Source organism: Taudactylus pleione, unplaced genomic scaffold (assembly GCF_031769625.1).
Source record: "Taudactylus pleione unplaced genomic scaffold, aTauple2 ptg000109l, whole genome shotgun sequence".
NCBI classification, from domain to species: domain Eukaryota; kingdom Metazoa; phylum Chordata; class Amphibia; order Anura; family Myobatrachidae; genus Taudactylus; species Taudactylus pleione.
The window spans coordinates 3365646-3388750 of NW_028284511.1; the positions used below are offsets into that span (position 1 = coordinate 3365646).

Sequence of the window (23105 nt, forward strand, 5' to 3'; positions counted from 1 at the left end):
CTAGATCTTCAACACCATGAATTCAATAACAAGGTGTATTTCCTCACAGATATATGAAAAATAGAGAAAAAAACACAAGCTGTACCTCCTTTTCTGTAGAACAAAGGTAATGCTGCCTGAGAACTCCACCTACAGAAAAGGAGGTACAGCTTAATAGGGGGAGCTTATCTTAAATGACCCATATATGCCCTTAACTGTGCCTTTTCAGAAAAAGGACATTTATGGTACGCAGCCATTTTTTATGTATGTGTTGAAATAAATTGTTTTGATGATTTTACACTATGCATGTGTTTTTTCCTCTATTTTTCATATATCTGTGAGGAAATACACATTGCTATTGGATTCATGGTGTTGAAGATGTGAATTGGGATATTTTCCTCTCAATGACAATTTTTCCTGGATTAAGAAGGGGACTATGAACGTGATTATATGAAAACATCTATTTATTCATTTACATTGTGTTTTTCCTGATAAAATCAGGTTGAACCTATATTCTTGAGGACTGAGCGCTTGGATCCATTTGTTCTTTCTGTACATGTTTTGTTTATGATCCGGTGTTTATCAATGGGGGACAAGCTGCCAGTCCGTTAATTGTGTGCGCAAGAAATATTCCTTTGATTGTTTATAACACATAGGTGAAATGCCTGATGCTTTAACTACTTAACTAGCTAATATTTTTTTCAAAAACCGTTCAGAAATTGTCATTTTTTAATGATTAATTTAGGTTAAGGAGATCTATTTAAAACTTATCATACACGATTTTATAAAATATTTTTTTTTACACACAGTATACCATAAAAATCATTATGGTATACTGTAGTGAAAGCCATCAATGGCTGAGTGGGGAGACAATTTTTTTTTCTTGATGGGCCGGAGCTTAGCCCCACTCCCCCGGTGACCACTACGCCCCGCCCTCATTATTTTATTTGGCCTGACGTGTCCCCAACAGTTGAACCATCAAAGGGTGCAACTCTTTGATGGTTCAACATAGATGGTTTTTGTGCCATTGATAGTAATCACCAATGGTAATCACCGATGGCCCCAAACAATGGTAACCATCGATGGCCATTCCATGATGGCTATCCCTATGTGGAAGTTGGAATTGCAGTGGACATGAATGGACTCATAGCTGGGCTCCATCCCTACTAATGAGTAATCAGGGGAGAGGGGCTGACTGCGGGTAATCAAAAGAAGAGGGGCTTGGTGCTGACTGTCCCTGGCAGCTGCTTCTCTCTGCAGCTGGCGGTTAATTACAGGAGGGGGTACCGGGTGCTGACTGTTCCCAGTGGCTGATTCTCTCTGCAGGTGCTGGGAAATCACAGGGGACTGTGGCTTTATTTACTACACTAACCCTGAGGCTGCAAGGAGCAGCACCGGGTAGGGAGGAGGGGATGCTTTGCCAGGATGGCTGATCACTGTGCCCAGCAGTGATCAGCAGAGACAGGGGGAGGATCCTCAGGTGCAGAGGGGCCGGGAGGTCCCTCTGAGACTGGCAGCTGCAGGAAGATTCTCTTCCAACAGCCATACATAGGGCGTTTCTGACTAGTCGCATCAGATGTGACCATGTCAGGGAAAGCCCAGCCTGGTGTGGTCACATCTGATGCGACCATTCCAGGCAAGTGGTTAATAGTGTCCACCTCTGAATTACCCTCTGAGAGTGTAGATGCTTCTTATGTCACATTCAATGCACTCCATCCCCATCAAGCTAGGATTCTTCTCATGCTGTATAAGGTCTGTGATCTTCCTTGGTTGATTGAGGGTGCAGATATCTTTGATTGGGGGAAAAGTAACACCTGGGTGGTTTGAGTTAGACTATCTGCCTAATTGCCAGTGATGTGATAATCAATCACTAAAATGAAAATGCATTTCTCTGTGCACGGCATTTCTCAGCAGTTGTTCATGGACAATGCCATGCATTTCTTGAGTGCAAAGTTCAAGGTATTTGTGTCTCGATGAGACATTACCAATGAGATCCAGCAGCCCAAGGTATCTGCAATCTAATGGTTGGAGTGAGAGGACAGTCTGGTCAGCAAAGCATCTTCTGGAAAAGTGTTTGAGAGACAAGTCTGATATTTATTTGGCACTTCTCAATCTGAGGAATACTCCCAGAGATGGGCCTCCTTTATCTGCACAGAATTTATTTTCCAGACATATGCACATGGTGAGTCCCATGGCTTAAGGTAATCTAAAGCCTCATATGAAACAAGATGTTCACTTTACTCTAACTCCAGACAGCAAGCCAAGTCCAGCTATGACAGATTGCCACACCATTTGAGTCACTTGCAATCTGGTCAACCTTTGCAGATGAAAACCCCAGTTAGATTTTACAAGGTTCAAGGGCTGGCCCATAGTCCCAACAGCTACAACATTGAAACTGGTGGTGACCTGTATGAGTGCAACAGGCATCAGTTACTCAATGTCTCAGAGGCTCTTCCTATAGTAGGTCCACATTATAAAAGAGACCATGCTCCACCATTCAGGGATTCTGTATGCAACGACCACTCCATGGTCTCTCATAATCACCCACCTACTGAACTGTTTATCTAGTGAAGATAATTCCCAGAGGAATCTTCTCCATTAGCCCAATTCTATACTATAAGATTTGGCAGGGTCTCAAGGCCCAATTCCAAGTTCCAGGACTTTGTTAACTGATAAAAACATTTATTCTGTGTGACTATTTTATTGTTGTTTTCTATGGCACACTATTACTCACACAACAATACTTACTTGCACACATAACACAAACACAGCCTGTAGAGTGACAGTTAAGAACTGATTGCTATGTACTACATATCTCTCCATTTTAAGTGTTGATAAATCTCCCCCTATGTCAGGTGTATGTATTGCTCAAATAAAGATGTGTGCAGCTCTCTTACATATCCAGCATTATCCACAGTATGACAATCATGCAGTGATTTTAGGTGTCTTGCTTGCCTAATGGTAGCACTGGCCCTGAACATAACAATTTGGTAGAATTTGCCTGTTGCTCCTGTATCAACACTCATTATCACAATAGCACTCAATGGCAATGACATGGGTTTTCATCCTGGCATCAGGTCAAACATGTCCTAAAGAGTTATTGAGTATAATTGAACTCCACTAAAACCTGCAAGCAAACCAGAAGCTTCCTCAAACTTGTGCGTGTACAGGCCCATTCGCTAAAAGTGCATTAAACTATTTTTTTAAGCACACTGATTTTGAATGCCCATGTATGAGAATTGAACTAACTAAAAATATTTGTGGTTTATTTCTGCAGTTGCCACAATCACAGCAAAAAATATAACAACTATACAACAGAGTATTTATTTATGCTAGTCTATTTTCTTCTGTGATGCCCACAAAATAAAAGTTCTCTCTCAAATTTGCTAGAAAGCAAAGAACTACAGTACATATAGAAAATGCATAAATTGTATATAAAGAAAAAACTTGACTTGAAAATGCTCATGGTGTTACTGATGCATTGCAAAAAATCGCTGTCGGTTTTATAAGATAACACATATAGAGGACCATTCATTATCAGAGACCATAGGAAGAAGTGGGGTTCTGGGAACCAATGGCATCTGAAGATGGAGTGGGATTCTCACAAGCAAACTCCAAAAACTGAACATTTTTGGAGTTTGTTGAATTAGGCGGCCTTTTAGGGCCCTTAAGTAATGAAACGGCCCGTTACTTAATACATGCATGTGTAATGGGTCCATTAGTGATATTGAATAGGCGCCATAAAAAGGAAAATAAAAAGAAGCCCCATAAATAGGTAAAGAAAAATAATATTTTTTTATCTCAAACTTGCACCTGTAAAGCAGGAAAATAATAAATAAATGCACACATTTTATTTTGTGGTCCCGAGGTGAATATGGCATTATAGCTGCTGGAATTAAGGCGGAAATCAGTTTGAGATTTGTTTTTGCCTTAAAACGAATTGCTGCTTTAAATATACGATGTTGCAAATCATAGCCTATGACATATGAGCCAAAATATTAGTAAAAAAAATTAGACACTGCATTATAACATTGGTCATTTACATAATGGCAACCTAATTTTTGTTTGTTCTCTTTTTGTTGTTACAGAAAAGTATTCAATAATCTGTCCCAAAACACAGATCTTTAGCTACACATTAAGTTCATGTCACCCCACTTGTCGCTCACTTAGCGAACCTGACATCTCATGCAGTGTCCATTTTGATCCCTTGCCTGGCTGCATATGTAATCAAGGATATTATTTGAATGATGGTGGCTATTGTGTTCTGGCTTCTGCCTGCCCATGTTACTTTGGAGGCATTGAGATACCTGCAAATCACGTTACTAACGAAGACGGATTTATTTGGTGAGTATTGAAAAACCTAACAAACAAGTAATGTTTACTTCAGATCGTTCTGCTCATCATGGAGTGATGAAAAATAATTTTAACATACAGTAAATTTTTCTTATAAAAAAAGGCAAACGAGAGGCATTTTAATGTAATCTGTCACTATGAAATAACATTGATTCAATACAATGTAAGAAATGAATTACACATCTTAGGAGCTATTTGTTAAATGATGTGAAAGCTTTTATAACATCGATTTAGTGCTATGTGCAGCATTTTCTCATCTTAAACAAAGGAATCTAAAGTTATCCTGGTCGGTTTCAATAACAGAATGTGTTTTGCAAGGACTCACTTGAGATTAATTACAGTATATCTAGAAGGCTATTACTGACCTTTTCACTTTCTCTGTCCGACAAAATAATTAGTTGTTTATAGCTTTGTATATATCTAAAATCCATACTCATGAAAGCCGTCCCTTGTTTTCAAATGTTTATCACTATCATGATGTGTGTGTCATCACTGAGGTCAACTCATAATATGGTGGCACTTTATAAACTATTGCTGCTAATGATTGAATATTGCTCCTTGCAGACTGTTGCCTGTTGCTATAATTTATATATTCTTTGCACTTTGCCAACTATAGATGTTTGCTATGTTATTAACTATATAAATTAGTATATAAAATAGATATCTATAACGGTATCTTCTAATTTTGGAATAGCAAAATACCAACAAAACAAAACAGAATGACCCAATATTGAATCAAGCATTATTTTGTGTTCACACTGGTCTCTCACCCCACCCTATGCTCCAGGTAAGATGGGGAGCAGCAGAAATTAGTGTCACACAGGTTTTTAATACCATGACTTTCATCCTTCTATACTACATGGTAATACATGTTGCAATTTATATTTTTTCAACTACATGGAGTGTTAGCAAAACAAAGCAACAGTATCTCTTGATATAGTGATAACTAATTTGTGATACTCTGATATTCTCATCCTGGGTGTATTTTAAGAAAGAGTTTGATGTTATATGTATTTCTGTCAGTAATTGTATATATGTTTTAATAAATGTCTGTCATATTTTGCCGCCCCACGAGGGATGACCCCTCATACCCCTTTTACGTATCATTTACTTATTAGCTATAAGAGTGCTCCATAATAGAGGCCGTGATTCAGACACGCTCGCTCTGACAGAGTGCTCGCTATGAATCAGGGCCGGGTTTTTTTTTTAGAACGGCCTCCTGGCTGCTCGCATAGCGAGCGGCCATGATGATGGTCGTGATGGTCAAGACCATCGCGACCATCGGGCTTGCGATGAGACCCTTGTGGTAGGGTCTCGAGGCCGCAAGCTCCAGAGAGCTTTTGGCTCTAACAGAGCCGGGAGCTCTCCACTACATCACTTGTTATGTCAGTGGGGCCGCCCCCAAATGACAGGCGTTCTCATGGGAACGCCTCCATTTGGGCAGCCACCCCCCCGGCCCGCCCACCAAAGAGGGCGAGCTGTCACTCAACATCAACAGCTCGCCCCCTTTGTTGCAAGACCCGGAGCGACGGAGTGCCTGTCACTATCCGGGTCTCGCGCATGCGCACGACGGAGCCGGCTCCGTTGTGCGTATGCGCTCTGGGCAACCATCGACCTGGTGGCGAGTGCTCAGCGCTTGCGACTGGGTCTGAATCAGGCCCAGAGTCTTTGTAGGTCAAACAGACCTTTCCTCTCTTTGAAACTACTGTCTTTTACTCTGAGTAGCACCACCATAACTCCCATATGTACCTAATTGTTGAATGAATAGAGGCTATATGTGAAGATTGCATATTCTATTTACAATTTTTTTTCTTTCTTTGATATCTAATTGGTAGTTCTACTTGTGTGGTGAGTTTCTCCCTTTCCCCCTCTTCCCGTTCCCTTATTTAAAGTATAGACATAAGAAGGGCACAGCTCACCAAATGGATGTTCATGTGGAGCTAATTTGCCCAAAATTATGCCAGTCAAACCTCAACAATACTATTCTCAATGCAAGGAATGTGCCTCACCCTAAATTAAATATTGCAATGCAAGCACTGAGGAACAATTTGTGCCAAATCAAAAGGAAAGACATACTCTGTTGATTGATTACATGTACCATGCCTGATTTTTATAAAATGGAGTGGCATGTGAACACCAGCTGTAGCTCATTCCAGCATAAAACAAAAAGATCTGCACTTGAAAATAACCCTGTGAAGTGAAGTTCAAAAGCGTTAATAAGAACTGAGCCATGTGCAAAAGTGTACTTACCAGATGGCAAAGCCAGAACAATAGTGTCCTGTAACTTTGCCACTTTATCACAAAGAAGCTGACAATTTCCATCTGCAGTATTGATTTCAATGCCCAGATAAGTTAGCCTAGGAGACAACTCCTACATTTTAGTGCGAGCAGTGGAAACACTGAATTTTGCAAACAATGGCCCTGATTCAGAGCCGGACGCTCTGACCAGAGCGCTCGCTCTGAATCAGGGCCCACCTCCATAAATATGGAGCGTCCTCCTGGACGCTCGTATAGCTGTGGGTCACCACCCACAGCATATACGAGCGTGCAGGATGATGGTCGCGATGGTCTTGACCATCGCGACCATCGCCACTGCGAGCAGAAGCCTGCGGTTGAGTTTCTCAACTGCAAGGCCAGGAGTGATTTTGGCTCTATCAGAGCCAAAATTACTCCCACTGACATCACTAGTGATGTCAGTGGGGCCGGCTTCTGACGGTAGGCGTTCCCTTGGGAACGCCTCCATCTGGCAGGCACGCCCCCGGCACGCCCACCAAAGGGGGCATGCTGTCAATCAACATCGACAGCACGCCCCCTTTGATCAGACTCTACGAGTGAAGGAAGTCCTTCGCTCGTCGCATCTCGTGCATGCGCATGACGGAGCCCCCTCCGTTGTGCGCATGCGCAGTGCAGACCATCGACCCACTTGCGAGCGGACAGCCGCTCGCGAGTGGGTCTGAATCAGGCCCAATGTTTGTACCAGCTTTGTGTAATGCAAGAAACCGGTGCAATGCAAGAAACCTGCAGGTCCCACCAACAAGAAATCATCAATGTAGTGGGCTACTCCAGATTAATTTGTGTGCACACATATATAACAATGGAAACAGGAACCAAACTTCTCAAACTATGCGCAAGATACAGAGGAACCCATGGGAAAACACCTGTCCACATAAAAACCATCAGAGCAATAACCAGAAGTACAATTCAACCATACCATATCCAAAATGTCATCAAACAACTAGTATCCAATATGACAGCAGTCAGACAGAATAGCAGCATTAAAGGAAGAGCCCCCTGCATAAAACAAATGCTCAATGAGACGATATTTACCCAACACCAATTTCAGGGCTACGTCTACTGGGGTAATAGTTAAGTTAGACAATGGTGGCACCTTGAAAGGCACAATCATGCACCCCAAAAGCACCGCCTTTTGCACCTTGTCCTGTACGATTTCTGGTAGATCCACCACAGATTGCAAATTCTTGTGCCTATAGATATTCCCTACTCCATGAATCAGTAGGCAAAAACTATTTCTGCAGCCCTCCAATCAGGATACCTGGACAACCAAGCATCCAAGGCATCCAGCTGAACTGGTGTTGGTGCTCTATTTAGAGCTACTGGGAGACATTGGCCTTTCTTCTGAACCAGCACCACTTCCTCCCAACAAACGTTCGCAATCTTTTATTTGGTGTGATCCATTATAGCAGATGCAGAGATGTTGAAAACAACACCAAGCCCCACTAGTGCATCCTTTTGTTAAAAGCAAAGCACTTATCCTTCACTGACAGTTGGGCAAGGGACCGCCCTGAAACCAGCTGCAGGTGCTGTGAAAAATGACTGATCACCCATCGTAGCTTGAAGATGAGTAACAACTCCGGAACCCTTCAATGCATGCTCACCAGAGAGCATCTTTTGCAGAACATAACAAACTATGATTTAGACAGAGATACCTAATTATGTTTGTGTGCTCTTCTGGACGTGTCTCCAAAAAGCAGTCTGAATAACATGCTAATTGGCTTCACCCATACCTCCTTTCTTTCTAAAGCTTTTATATCCTTATTTGTTATGACAAATATTTTCACATATTTCTTTTTCTGAATCTGATCCTTAACACTAGCATTAAAGTGGTGGTGTAATGCAATATATCACCACAAGCCGTAATAAGTGACAAAGTGCTACTATGCGAGAAATGCCTTGAATGTCATTGTTTGTCCATCCACACAGATGTACCACTGTAACCAATAATAGATAATGAACCAAAAGATAACTCTGAGTCAGTACATGTAGACTGAAGCTTATCATTTACGAGAGACTGAGGAGGCCCAACGCCGTGCAGCAATGCGAACCACAGTCTGATGGCATGATTCAGCTTTGGGAATAGTGTACGATATAGCACATAACTGATCATCTTGGTGAAACCATGCTGCATTGCAGGGGGGGCAGATTTAAAATGTGCAGAGATTTAGATTTGGGAGGGTGGTGTCCAAATTGACATCTAAATTGCAGTGTAAAAATAAAGCTGTGTAGTATTTGTGGGCTACATACAAAAGCTGTCAGTATGTACCCTACGTGCAAAATAAAATGTATGTATTTGCACCCTTTGCATTGCAACATGGTTTGTCCTGGTTCACAGTTACTTGCTGTATCTTACTCTATTCCCAAAGCTGAATCAGGCCCTGAGATCACTACCTTGAGACAGTGCTCCTGACCTCATAGGCCCCACTTGCGCATGAATCAGATTAACAGCTGACTCTCCATCCAAGCTAGAATCTACACCCACATTTGTAGACTCTGCATCCATCAAGGTGGAACTAGGGACACCATTTAGAAAATAATAAATTAGAGGAGCACCATTAACATAAAAATGCACAACCTAACTGGACACAACTGGCATCACAGGATCCGCTGATGTAACCGCATAGAAATCATCCACTGCGTCATCATGCTCCTGCAAAGCTTGCCCCAAAGCCTGTGCAGATTGCATTGTTCTAGCCAACAAGCAGTCCTGAACAGTCTGCAAATCTAAAGGACTGACCCATGTGACACTGAACCCTCCATGCAAACCCTGCCCACTTTGTACAATGTTGAACAAGGGAGATAAATGCAGTGACCAGTGTAGAAACAATGGAATCCATCCCCTCACCCCCCCCAAGGGTCACTTTTGCAATGTTCAATTGCAGCACTGGCAGAACAGTTGTCTGTACTTCTGCCATGTGCAGTTGAGAAAGCAGGGGGACCCTGAGCAGAAGGAAGGAGAGAAGTTTCTACTAAACTATTAAACTCAGTGAGACTGTCTCTGCCAGATGATAGTGCCCATGACAAAATGGTGGGCAATTGCAACTCCGCAGACTGGCTTGTCTGAAATTGCACCCCCTTATCATGTGCCACCAACCTACTAACTAATCTAATGGTGATATTACTGTCAGGTCCATGCACCATGATGTCAAGCAATGCCTCTGTCCAACGGCGTGCACACCACCCACTTTTGATGCTGGTGGCCTATCTAGAAGGAGAATGGAGCATTGAGAAAGAACTGCGGCTGTCTGCGACTCAGAAAACCAGTTCGCAGGCCGCACAGACTGTCTCCTGCTAGCCAGACTGGCAATGTAATCAGCATGACCCAAGCAGTGGGTGGCTGGACACGAAGGTTGGCATGTGCATTCTGCCTTCCTCCACTGCCATAGGCTGCAGTAGTTAGGTGGTAAGAATAACAGTCTATGGCCAATGGCATGGACCACCTAGCAAGTGATCTGCAAAGGCAATGGAAAGTAGCTGTTACAAGTAGCGGTCACAACTTGTCTCTCTCTAGCAGTTTCCTTTCTCATGACGCTGTTGTTCTGGTTCCCTCAGTTGCTAGGCGATCTGCATGCCTCATGAGGTCACATGTTATCCATAGCACAGCGTGATTGGTTTGTCTTCCTATTTGTACACAATGGCCTTTTTCCACCTCGCTGACTATATCATTCCTGTAGTTCCTCTCAGCTCAGCCGCACCATCAGCATTCTGTATCACCTCGTAGAAAGGTACTCCAGCGGTATTACCTTGCTCCTGGCTCTCCAGCCTCTCCAACAGCTCCCTAGCCAAATCAGCAGCTTATGTGCTGCCACCAGCTCTCCAGCCTCTCCAATGGCTCCCTAGCCACATCAGCAGCTTCCGTGCTGCCACCGGCTCTCAAAGCAGTACCATAGAACACAAACTTGTGTACCGGCTACCAAAGCTGCAGTGCACTAATTAGTTCACAAACTAGTACTCAAACTTGTGTACTGGCTCTCAAAGCAGCATCAATTGTTTACTTTACTCCTTGTACTGGCTCCAGGCCACACCATTGACTCTCAAAGCCGTATCAATTGTGTACTATCTTCCTTAACCGGCTCCAAGCCGCACTATCAGCTCTCAAAGCTGCATCAGTTGTTACTCTCTTCTGCAACCATCTCCAAGCCACATTATTGGCTCTCAAAGCCGCATCAATTGTGTACTAACTTCTGTAACCGGTTTCAAGCTGCACCATTGACTCTCAAAGCCACATCAATTGTGTACTATCTTCTGTAACCAGCTCCAAGCCACACCATCGGCTCTCAAAGCCGCATCAATTGTGTATTATCTTCTGTTAGTGGCTCCAAGTCGCACCATTGACTTTCAAAGCCGCATCTATTGTGAACTATCTTCTGTAATCGGCTCTAAGCCACACCATCAGCTCTCAAAGCCACATCAACTGTTATTCTCTTCTGCAGCCAGCTCCAAGCCACACAATCAGCTCTCAAGGCAACATCATTTGTGTTCTTTCTTCTGCTTCTAGCTCCAAGTCGAACCATTGGCTGCAAAGCCACACCATTGTTACACTAAATTGTACTTTCCAAGTCTACCTAAAGCTGTTTCTGTTCCTGTTGTTCCTCTCACCACTGAATCCCATTGTACTTTTGAGTGAATCACTGCTACCCTGAGTAATAAGCCCAGACAGCCACCAAAGTACCGGTGAACGTACCCTAGTTCTAAGGGAACAATGGGCGGTTGTTATTGGTGGAAGACCTCGCTAGCCTGGGTTCTAGGGAGTTCACATAGAGCAGACTTTGGGATTTATAACAGTAGCCCTTGTCACTGGGTGACTGTGGCCATGCCAGTCCATGGCCAAGCTGGCAGGACTGAGATACACATCCCACAAATACCTGGATGGGAGACCAGCCTGGTAGGCTGAGCGGGACATATGAATTAGTTAAATTAGGAATAAAAAAGAGTTAGAAAAAGGGAAGAAAAGGGGGGAAGGAAAACTAAAACCATAAGGAAAATAAGGAATCAGGTGAAAAGAAACAGATACAAACAAAAGAAAAGTAAAAGAGATCAATAAAGAGTAGAGGGCTAAGAATATCATGAGGTACAATACAAATTCAGAACACTAAAATATCTAAATATCACAGTGTATAGGCAAATAGCACTTCCCTGTCAGATGTCCAGCAGGCAAGATGAGATAGTAGATTCCACATGGAATACAGTACCTCTAACTAAAACACACCCCAAACTACCTTTTACTACCTAACCAATAACAAAGCTCTGTAACCATAGCAGACAATTGTAACACATTAACCCCATAAGTACTGACATTACCTGTCTAAGGAATCGGTATGTAATGCTGGGTGTCAAGATGCCTCCTGTCAAAATACTGACAGTGGCATCCGATGGTTGGTATCCCAACAGGGGTTGGGTAAGTATACATACTCTCCCCTTTCTCCCCCTAACCCTAACCGTCCCTTCTTGTAGCCTAACCCTACCCACCCTACACCCTAACACTAACCCTTCCCATTAGTGCCTACACTTAAGTCTACCCCCTTTGTGCCTAAACCAAACCCCCAAAAGTGGTGCCTACCCCAACTTGCAAAAACTAATGCTAACCCTGCTATGCTATCTAAAAAAATTCTAATTTAACTTAGAAGTCACCTCATAATGACCTGCATAAAACGCTTGCAGCCTCATACTATTGAACATCAATAGAACTATTAACAGTCATTTTTGCACTGTTTAGCAGTGATGTGCAGTTAGGTCAATGGCTGGGGAGGCACACATGTATACAAACACAGTTTTTATATTAAAACTCTGGAGCATGACAGGGAGTAGGACATCTATCTACACTGACTGCACGTCCCTGCTGTTCAGTCATGTGTAACCAAGATAAGAATGTCTTTAAAGCATAAAACATATTTATTACACTGTAATGTTTATAAGAAACCAATTAAGAATTATGGCCATATTCCCAGACTTATTTGAATACATGGCAAAAGCAAGTGCTTTAGTTTTAAAGATGAATGATAATTTTATCATGTGCAAAAGAACATTTCAATTATTTGGGAAAGACAATCTAGTCAACCTGTCTTCAAGGCATTTACACATGATCATGGAACACCTTAGTAACTTGTAATATCCTTGTAATTTAAAGTAAGAGGTACATCATCTCATATAGAGTATGTTGAATAGCAGAATTTCCACCAAATATAAATGTTAATAAACTTTATTTGAGCCAGCAGCTAAAATGCAATGTTTTAATCAACCTATTCCAAGCACTTAAAAGTTTTCAAGTTCAGAATAAGCTACGAGTCAGTTAAAGAATTCAATATTTAAATGCAGTAAACATCTGCTACTGTATAAACTTGTTGCTGCCTTTTGATACAAAATATATGTTTCTATATATAAAAGTAGTTCATAAATTACCTACATCCATGTCCAAAAGTTTTGAGAATGACACAAGTATTGGTTTTCACAAAGTTTGCTGCTTCAGTGATTTTAGACCTTTTTGTCAGATGTTAATATGGTATCCTGAAATAAAATTACAAGCATTTCATAAGTGTCAAAGGCTTTTATTGACAATTATATTAAGTTTATGCAAAGAGTCACTATTTGCAGTGTTGACCCTTCTTTTTCAAGACCTCTGCAATTCGCCCTGGCATGCTGTCAATCAACTTCTGGGCCACATACTGACTGATGGCCTCCCATTCCTGGTTAATCAATGCTTGGAGTTTGTCAGAATTTGTGGGGTTTTGTTTGTCTACCCACCTCTTGAGGATTGACCACAAGTTTTCAATGGGATTAAGGTCTGGGGAGTTACCTGGCCATGGACCCAAAATGTTGATGTTTTGTTCCCCGAGCCACTTATGGTAGTTATCACGTTTGCCTTATGGCAAGGTGCTCCATCATGCTGGAAAAGGCATTGTTCATCACCAAACTGTTCTTGGATGGTTGGGAGAAGTTGCTTTTGGAGGATGTTTTGGTACCATTCTTTATTCATGGCTGTGTTCTTAGGCAAAATCAGGAGTGAGCCCTCTCCCTGGGCTAAGAAGCAACCCCACACATGAATGGTCTCAGGAAAGAAACATAGAAACATAGAATTTGATTGCATATAAGAACCACTTGGTCCATCTAGTCTGTCCCATTTTTAAACATATTGTTACCTCAACCCTTATTGATCCTTACTTCTTCTGAAGGATATCCTTATGACTATCCCATGCATGTTTAAATTGCTCTACTGTCTTAGCCTCTACCACCTCTAATGGGATGCTTTACTGTTGGCATGACACAGGATTGATGGTAGAGCTTACCTTTCCTTCTCCGCACAAATGTTTTTCCAGATGCCCCAAACAATCTGAAAGGAGATTCATCAGAGAAAATAACTTTACTCCAGTCCAATCCCTGTACCTTTTGAAGAAAATCAGTCTGCAAATATTAACTCTTTGCATAAACCTAATGTAATTGTCAATAAAAGCCTTTGACACTTATGAAATGCTTGTAATTTTACTTCAGTTTACCATATTAACATCTGGAAAAAAAATTCTAAAAACACTGAAGCAGCAAACTTTGTGATAACCAATACTTGTGTCATTCTCAAAACTTTTGGTCATGGCTGTATTTCCAGGAAATGTCAGCTGACATTTACAAATGTGTCCTCATACATCTATCCTTTTTACAAAATATGTTACAAATACAGTACTGTACATGCAACTTAGATACTCCACCACAGTTAGTGATTCCCAGACTTTTATAATTATTTCTGAATTATGCATATTTGTTGCATCATAGCTGCAACTTATTTATGGCAGAAGCCAACTTGTACGATTTGCCAAAAAAACAACACCTTAAACATAATGATCTATAGAAATACTTACTTAACTTTACAAATAATCACACACAAACAACTGTAATTGGCCATAAATGAAATCATCAATTTATCTATATAATAAGGGAGAAAACATGTCTGTTTGTCCTTTATTGTTTGTCCTTTATGCAAAGCCAGAGTGTCAGGGTTCGGCCTAGGATTGGCCGTTACTCGCCCCAGCACCGGCTTCCCCTGACTTCTCATGTGGTCAGACGTCAGGTGCAGTGGCGGGTGATGCGCTGAAGACTTTGCTTTAGGTGCTCTTGGACTTCCATGTGTGGCTCTGTGTCTTGGTTTCTGAGGTTGCCGTCATGAGCGCCACCATGTTGCCATCATGGGTGACACTTTCTCACCTGACTGTTCCTTCAGCCAATGGTAGTGTAATCTCGGTCAGTTGACGCTGATCTACAATGAACTGCTACCTTAGGGTATATAACTGGGCTCTGGACACCAGGAAGTTGCCTGTGCAATGTTGTCACTACTGGTGTATGCTTGTTGTCATTCTGTTTAAGGTTCCTGCTCCTCATTCTCATGTTATTTCCAAATATCATCTCGATACCACCCTCCACTGTATCTGGATTCGCATGTTGTGTGCTCAGTACACATAACTGAGTATAACTACTGAACCATCCTAGGGAGCATCTGGATTTGCACGTTGTGTACTCAGTACATACAACTGAGTACAATTGCCGCACCATCCTCCGATGCATCTGGATTTGCACAATGTCTACTCTGTACACACCAACCAAGTACAATCACTAAATCACCTTCTGTACCAACGGTGCACCAGTATCCACACTCTGTGTAGTCAGCGCCCTCCCAGTCAGCGCAACCACCACCCTCCTCCAGTGCCAGCAGAGTATCCTACACCTCAGTAGTACATCTGAGGTGTAGTAGATCTTGTCATTCTTGTATTACTTCCAGAAGCAATCCCCATTGTGCCAAATCTGTACCAATAGGTATATAATATGTATTAGTACTTCTTGAAAGTACTTCCTCTGGGCCATAGCGGTGTATCTCTCTCAATTTCCCACTCATATTGGATACCTGACCAAAGGGCCATGACTTGCTTGCCGGGAGCAGCTAAACCCATATCCCGTTTGGAGGGGTCACTGGTGAACACCTTCCGGCAGGTTAGATTCCGTGCCTTTGGTCAGGTCTCATCAACATCCCATACTTGTGGATGAAGAGAACTTACATTCAGGCCCCTCACCTCCATTTCCTCCCTCAACCCAGGACCTCAGCTTTCAGCCCCTCAGTAGGGGATTCCTCGGAGCCGGGCGTGACACAGAGTTTTGGAACCAGCTCCACCAAAGTCGGCATGGTGGTGTAGTTTGACCAAGATTAGGGTTTTCAAATTGACAGACTGCCAAAAACCTGTGAAAGACTTACAAAAGTATCCCTTTAACCTCAGTCTGAGCAAATGTGATGACTCATGCAAGTTCATATTAAATCCAGAGCCTATGTGTTTTCTTTCAAGGGTGTAACTAGAACTTTGTGGGCCATATAGCAAGATCTTAAAAGGCCCCCCAGAGGTAAAACCCCACCACAAACATCTGCCTCCACACAGAGCCCATTCAAGAAATGCCACACAAACCTCATTAATTTATGTCACACAGTGCTTACTCAGGTTATGCCACACAGTAGTATCCCTCATGCACATTATGCCATACAGTAATAGTGCCCATTATACATTATGCACAGTTATGCCCATTACACTAAGTAATGCCCCTTACACATTATAACACACAGTAATGCCCTTTACAGATTATGCCATATAGCAGTAGTGCCCCATATAACACAGATAGCACTGGCACAATTTGAATCTGGTGCCGATGATGAGCCAATCACAGCTTGCAGACTGGCAGTCAATTAGCAGTCACCACTGCTAATTGGCTGCAAGTCCGCGAGCTCTGATTACCTTGTGACCAGTGGCACTGTCTCTCAATTAGAGATGTGCGCCAACCCCCATGTTTTGGTTTTGGATCTGGATCTACCCTGGTTTTGGATCTGGATTGGTTTTGCCAAAACCTCACCTCCATGTTTTCTTTTCGTGTTTTGGTTTTGGATCTGGATCTTTTCTTAAAAAAATCATAAAAACAGCTAAAATCTCATAAAATGGGCCTGTTTTTGTTCCTACAGTATAACTAACCTCAATAACATTTATTTCCGGTAATTTCCAATCAATTTTGACCACCTCACAATATTATTTGCTTAATCTAGTTAAGGCCAAAATGTTGTATCCAGCTAGCTGGCTGACTAAGCTACAGTAAGTGACACAGTGGGTGGCACTAACATGTGGCAGTGCAGTTTCTAATTTCCAAAACGGATACTTACTGTGACAGCAGTGTCGGCAGAGCGGGGTTGCTGACGGTGTCCTCAGTACATGGAATGGCAGTGCTGTGGTACTAGCAGTGTCCTCAGTGAAGGGTACCGGTGATGCTGGCAGTGCAGGGGTGCCAGCAGTGTCTTTAGTGCAGGTTATCTGGCTGTATCGGCAGTGCGGGGGTGCAGCGGTGTGTTAATGCAGGTTTGCTGGCTGTGTCGGCAGTGCGGGGGTGCCAATGGTGTCTTAGTGCAGGTTTGCTGGATGTGTTGGCAGTGCGGGGGTGCCAGCGGTGTCCTCATTGCAGGTTTGCTGACTGTGTCGGCAGTGCAGGGGTTGCTGGTGGTGTCCTCAGTACGTGGAATGGCAGTGCTGGCAGTGTTCTCAGTGAAGGGTACTGGTGGTGTCAGCAGAGCAGGGGTGCCAGCGGTGTCCTCATCGCAGGTTTGCTGACTGCGTCAGCATTGCAGGGGTGTTCTCAATGCAGGGTGCTGGTGGTGTCGGCAGAGCGGGGGTGCCAGCAGTGTCCAGTGTCCTCCGTGCAGGTTTGCTTACTGAGTCGGCAGAGCAGGTGTGCCAGTGGTGTCCTCATCGCAGGTTTGCTGACTGTGTCAGCAGTGCAGGGGTGTTCTCAATGCAGGGTGCTGGTGGTGTCGGCTGAGCGGGGGTGCCATGCAGGTTTGCTTACTGTGTCGGCAGTGCAGGGGTGCTGATGGTGTCCTCACTGTGGGAGTGTCAGCAGTGTGGGGGTCGCTGACGGTGTCCTCAGTACATTGGGTAGCAGTGCAGGAGTGTCAGCAGCAGTGGTGTCGGCAGCGGGGGATGCTGCCAGTGGGGGTGCCGGCAGTGTCGGCAGCGGGGGTGCCGGCAGTGTCAGGCAGCGGGGGATGGCGGGCGCCTTCTTTTTTTCTTTCTTTGTAGTGTTTTCAATGGGCTTAACACTGATTGGCTGAGAGCAGTGACAGACAGCTCTCTCAGCCAATCAGCGTTAAGCCCACTGAAAACAAAACCTCACGATTCGACAGAGGGGTCGCGAGGTTTTGCCTCAGGTCAGGGATCCGGGGCAGGGAGGGAGATCCGAGCCCCAGCATCCCCTAAATTCGGGTAGGTCCGGTTCTCAGGGAACCGGACCCGCTCATCTCTACTCTCAATGACTACCTGCAAGTAGTAATTAGCAGGTGGGCCTGCACCAACTCAATATTGCTAACACCAAGGCCCCCCTCAGCAGCCTTGACAGGAATGGCTTACCTTGTGTACATGACAGAGGGGGAGCAGTGGGTCACAGAGACAGCTTGGTCACCATAGCAGCAACATCCCTTGCATCCACAGTAGTTATGCCACTGTTTGCAAGCATCCTTTTCAGGATCAATGGAATGGGGTTATAGGAGAGGACAATGTAAACAAATAAAGGCTGCAGGTGTACTTCAAGGTCCAGTCTTCAACCCGGGCAATGCCGGGTATCCCAGCTACAGTAGTTAATAAAATAAATCAGAAAAATGTTTTGGGGCAGGCAGCTCAATACTGTATGCTAATAGGTGAAATAAAAGACTCTGCAACTGCAGGAGTCTCAAAACATATAAACAGGGGTGTAACAACCATCCCCAAAAGTATACATTGAACAGCCAGATCTCCTCCCAAACCATGCCTATATAGTAGGATACATCTGGTAAGATGGAGTCACTGGACTCTGGACTAGAGGCTATCTCTGAGAAGAAGAGTGTACCTGCTGCTTGCCAAATAGTTTGATCTGCTAAACACCTTCCACCACAGTAAGGCTTGTTTTACGAGCCGCAACCGCGCCACTAAACAACCTAACCCAAATCCAACAAGCTATCCAGAAACCAGAAGAAATCACCCACAAAAAGAGAGAGAAAATCATTAGTCAAATGGCCCCTATCAGGATGGTAAATATGCACATCATGTAACTGAAATAGAGGATGATGCATGACAACCCTTTCCCCAGACAGCAGAAAATAGCCAATGTTATGATTTACAATATGAAAAGCCAAGTCAGTAGAAGCACATTACCCACCCCAATTTTCAGTGCTAGAAGCACTAAGGGACTATGGGCCTGATTAAGTAATGATCGCTATTGCATTTGCAGCTGTGAATGTATGCTAATGCTTTCCATATCTCAGCCAGTATAGACACACCCACTGCTGCTTTTTCACATCTTTACTACCTTGCACTCCTGCGTACACATTGGTACCATCGACGGACATCATCCATCATGCACAATTTGCATCAGTTCTGACCAGCTGCCGAAACTGCATGTCTTGTGGCTCACAGTGAGTACTCAAGCTGCATATGCAATTGCAGTGGCTAATTTATGTGTAGCCATACAATGGCAATCCAATGCACAGATACTCCCTCATTTCCACAACCACTTCCCCATCACCACCACCTAATGCTCACAGCCTGACAGTCACTCTGCGATGGCTTCCTCTGTGAGTGCAAAATTGCAGTGTGATCGCAGCACATGTGCAGTGCGGCTTATGTGCATGCACAGTAGTAAACAATTGACTGATGTGCGTACGTAATTACTATTGCATACATTACTGGATCAGGCCCTATTTTAGACCACACAATCCACACCCAGGGCTATAATTCAAGCAACCAGGACAAGTCCCAGATGACGGCACCTCATAAGACTAATTACCCCCAGATGGACTATAAGGATGCCAGGGAACTCAAACTGCTCAGCCACTTCCAGCAATTTGTCACGGTAAGACTCTGAACACAAATCATGGAAACCTAACCAAGAAACCTTAACAGCAACTGGGAATTGGGTAGTGTCTGAGGCAATAAGAGACCTAGCAGCCCAAAACACCAAACAAAAATGTAATGGAGGAACAAGTCAAACTTTAATAAGGAACAACAACTAACCAAACTACAACAAAACAACTGAAATGGTCAGTGAGGGAGAGGGGAACAAGGGAGAAAAAAGTGAAGAAGGGGGCAGGGGCCTGCTCTGAGATTAAAAACTCTTGAAAATCCAATGCGGCCCCTCATAGGGCAAAAAATTCCTCAATACTCTTGCCAGAAGCTCATGCTAACTGGCAATGAGTGGAAGCAGCCTTAGGTCCTTACATGTGTGGATGTAGCTCGCCTGATTAATAGATGATGCAATGCCATTGTTTATGTAGTTATAGGATTATTGATGATTGCACGGTATGTAGTCAGGAAGCCGTAAGTCGAAATGCCGGCCGCCGGCTTCCTGACAGTAAAATCCCGGTATGGGACTAATGATAGGTATCTAAATACCCACTGACATAGACAATTCCACGATGTAGCACTCCAAAACCATGAAAAGCCAGTTTCAGCAACCCAGTTTACAGGCAAAGGGGAGGGGCACCAGGTGCCCTCAAAGAAGGTCCCAACACCCACTGTCCCCCGCCGCATCTGTGTACAAATGCAATTGCACATTAGACACTGGAGATTCTACCGACAGGTGTGAGCCATTGAAGTTCTCCAGGAACCTGCACAGCGGGGAGAGCACACCCGCCCTATGAGATGGAAAGTTATCAAGGCAATGAGCCACTCCACTCTACCAGGAGGAAATGAAAGCTGCCAACAATAATCTTGGCCAACAAGGTGCTAGGGCCCAGCTTTTTAATCAGACCCAATGCCAAGTCAAGGGTTTAATAACCCATTTGATACAGCTCACCATCGATGGCATAATTGCCCGTAAAGCCTGTTGGGTAAGAGAGATGCTGAATCTCCTGCATGTTTGCTGGGAACCTTCTTGGGAACCACCACCACCTGAGACAAAACCAGATCCCTAAATGGGAGAAAGGATCGGCCATGCATCACAGGTAAACCTACCCATTATTTTAAGACCACAGGTCAAATTCTGAGAGGAGGTTGTGAGGCTGAGTCATATGGACAGACCCAGAAATGGACAAATGGCAGCCGATGGAAAACCCCTTGTGCAGAAATGCAGCAATAGAACAATCTTGTTACAAGGCTAGCCAAGGAGACAAAGGACTCATACCAAACCAGCAGGAAAGTCCTACTTATCAGTAGTGAGGGCAGCAGACCCAACAGCTCTGCCAGGAGCAGAGTCACCCGCAGGTCATACACATATCTTGGCCAGGTGGGAAATCTCCACAGAGGTGACACACATGCCTGTACTGGCAGCAGGGAATGGCAGAGAAGGATTTATGGTTATAGCCAACTGAAATCCAGCACAAAAAGCTAAACATTAGCATTCCAAATATAGGTGAATGATAATAATCTTCATCATAGCAATACAAATGACTAATAGGGCCACAATATTATTATGCAGTTAAAAGTCGGTAAACAATAAAAACTCTTTTCAATACAGATTTTTTTTATACAGTATTATGACTCTCTCATCATTGTCCAAATACTCCAATACAAGAAGCAGGGTATTACCAGTGTGTGAATCCTAGAGTCCAAACAGTCCCTTTACCAATCAATGTTTTGTAGAGAATTCACCTGATGTAGATCCAGCCTCTATAGCTGCAGATTGTGTCCAGGAGGTTTTCCAAATGCAATAGAGAGAAAGTTTCAGTCTAGTAAAATAAGATGCAGAACATGCTGGCATCACTTAGCGTGTTTCGCTGGGTTAAAGGCATCCAGCATCCATCCAGGAGCATACTGTTAGTGGAAGTGGCTCAGAGTGTCCTATAAATATCTAGTTAGTTATCACTGGATCTAAATCACCTGTGCTTAATTTGTTTAAAACATATAATTCATCCATCATAACTGTAAAAAGCTATCATTTAGTCAATCCTACTTAGTCTCCTACATACGAATTGATTTATGAGGATATAAACAAGTAATACTACCTTGAGAGTATGTATCTAGAAAACTCCAGTGTCCGGCATCCCGATCACGTGATCAGTAGTGATCAAGTAGCCTGCTGGGCTTCCCAATCATGTGATATATACATCACATGGAACAGGACTAACCTATCAAGCAGAGTATCGATGGACGCCCACTATTCATTCATATAGATCACATGGTTGGGTGAACCTTGTCACCGTGATTGACTAAAAACAAAATTAACTAATGGACAAACAGTTGTCTCTTTCATCAAAGGTATGAAAAACTTTGATTATGCAGGGTCACATATAATTCACAGTCTTGTGTGACCAAATCAAACAAAGATAGAAAATATAGATACAGCAGAAATAAAAAATAATGATAGTTCCTATACCACAGTCATATTAAACCCACTTACAATTTAACAAAACACTACTAGAAAGATTTTTACATTATTATCATCACAATTCTAAATAGCAGTATACAATAGTTCATAAAAATAATAGTAATAATTTCTAAACATCCCACACATCTTACCAAAGATGGTGACTTCTGAGTGGAACACAGGTCTTTCAGCTTACAGTGTATTTCCTTTATTCTTTCACATAATTATTTTCTCTTTCTGGACATTTACTACTTCAAGGTGATGGGGACGGCCATGGGGACCAGGTTCTCGCCAAGATATGCCATCCTTTACATGGGTGATTTTGAGGACATACAGTACATGTGTGGGGAAGCAGCTGGGATGCGAGACTGATCTTTAATCGCCGTTATATTGATGATCTATTTATTATTTGGGATGGAGATCTTTCTTCTGACACTTCTTTAAACACAAATTATTTTAATTAAGCATACACTTTTACCTATAGCAGGAATAATGTAGATTTCCTGGATATGAGCCTCGAGTAACATGAAAATAGCATTGTTACTTCTTATTTCATTAAAACTGTGTTATAATGCAAATAAGCATTATAACAGTGTACATTACACCCCATTGAAACAAAATATACCTACATAGTTTGTATTGACTATTTAGTAGAGCTGGTAAATTGGAGTTCTAAGCACTAATACCTTCCTAGGAATAATATAACTATTCTGCGAAAACTATACTATTCAGTGAAGGATTTTCTAGCAAAGTACACACAGGAAATTTTTTTTATCGATGGACTGGGTATGAGGATGTAGGTGTGAGCAGCAGCTCTATATAAGAGATTTAATTATTTGCACATTCAACTATAATTGTGTTTTGTGTTATTTTATATATGTATATTTTTCATTTAATATTGTATTAAATATAAAAACACAAAAGCCAAAAGTATACTGTATGTATTAATTTTTCTCAGTATTCCACTGAGTGCAGGCTTGTCATTTTTTCTCATGCCTAGCAAACCTGGGCTCTACATTAGTGTTTAACCCTCTATTAGTCCTTTTTGTCTACTCTTAGCCAAATTGCTTCTGGGGTCCTGGGCACTTAGGATAAGCGGAGTTGGTATAAAATTGCAAATAAAGCACAATGATGCATTA

General features: G+C 42.9%; 1 protein-coding gene across 1 annotated transcript in view; it reads left to right on the forward strand.

Annotated features, from left to right (window-relative positions):
• Window positions 1-23105, forward strand: part of LOC148525217 (mucin-5B-like) — a 239013-nt gene that overhangs the window by 119942 nt on the left and 95966 nt on the right. The window contains exon 12 of the mRNA XM_088471027.1: window positions 4068-4323. Within this exon, the coding sequence (XP_088327153.1) occupies window positions 4068-4323 (256 nt within the window). The remainder of the gene's footprint in view (window positions 1-4067; window positions 4324-23105) is intronic.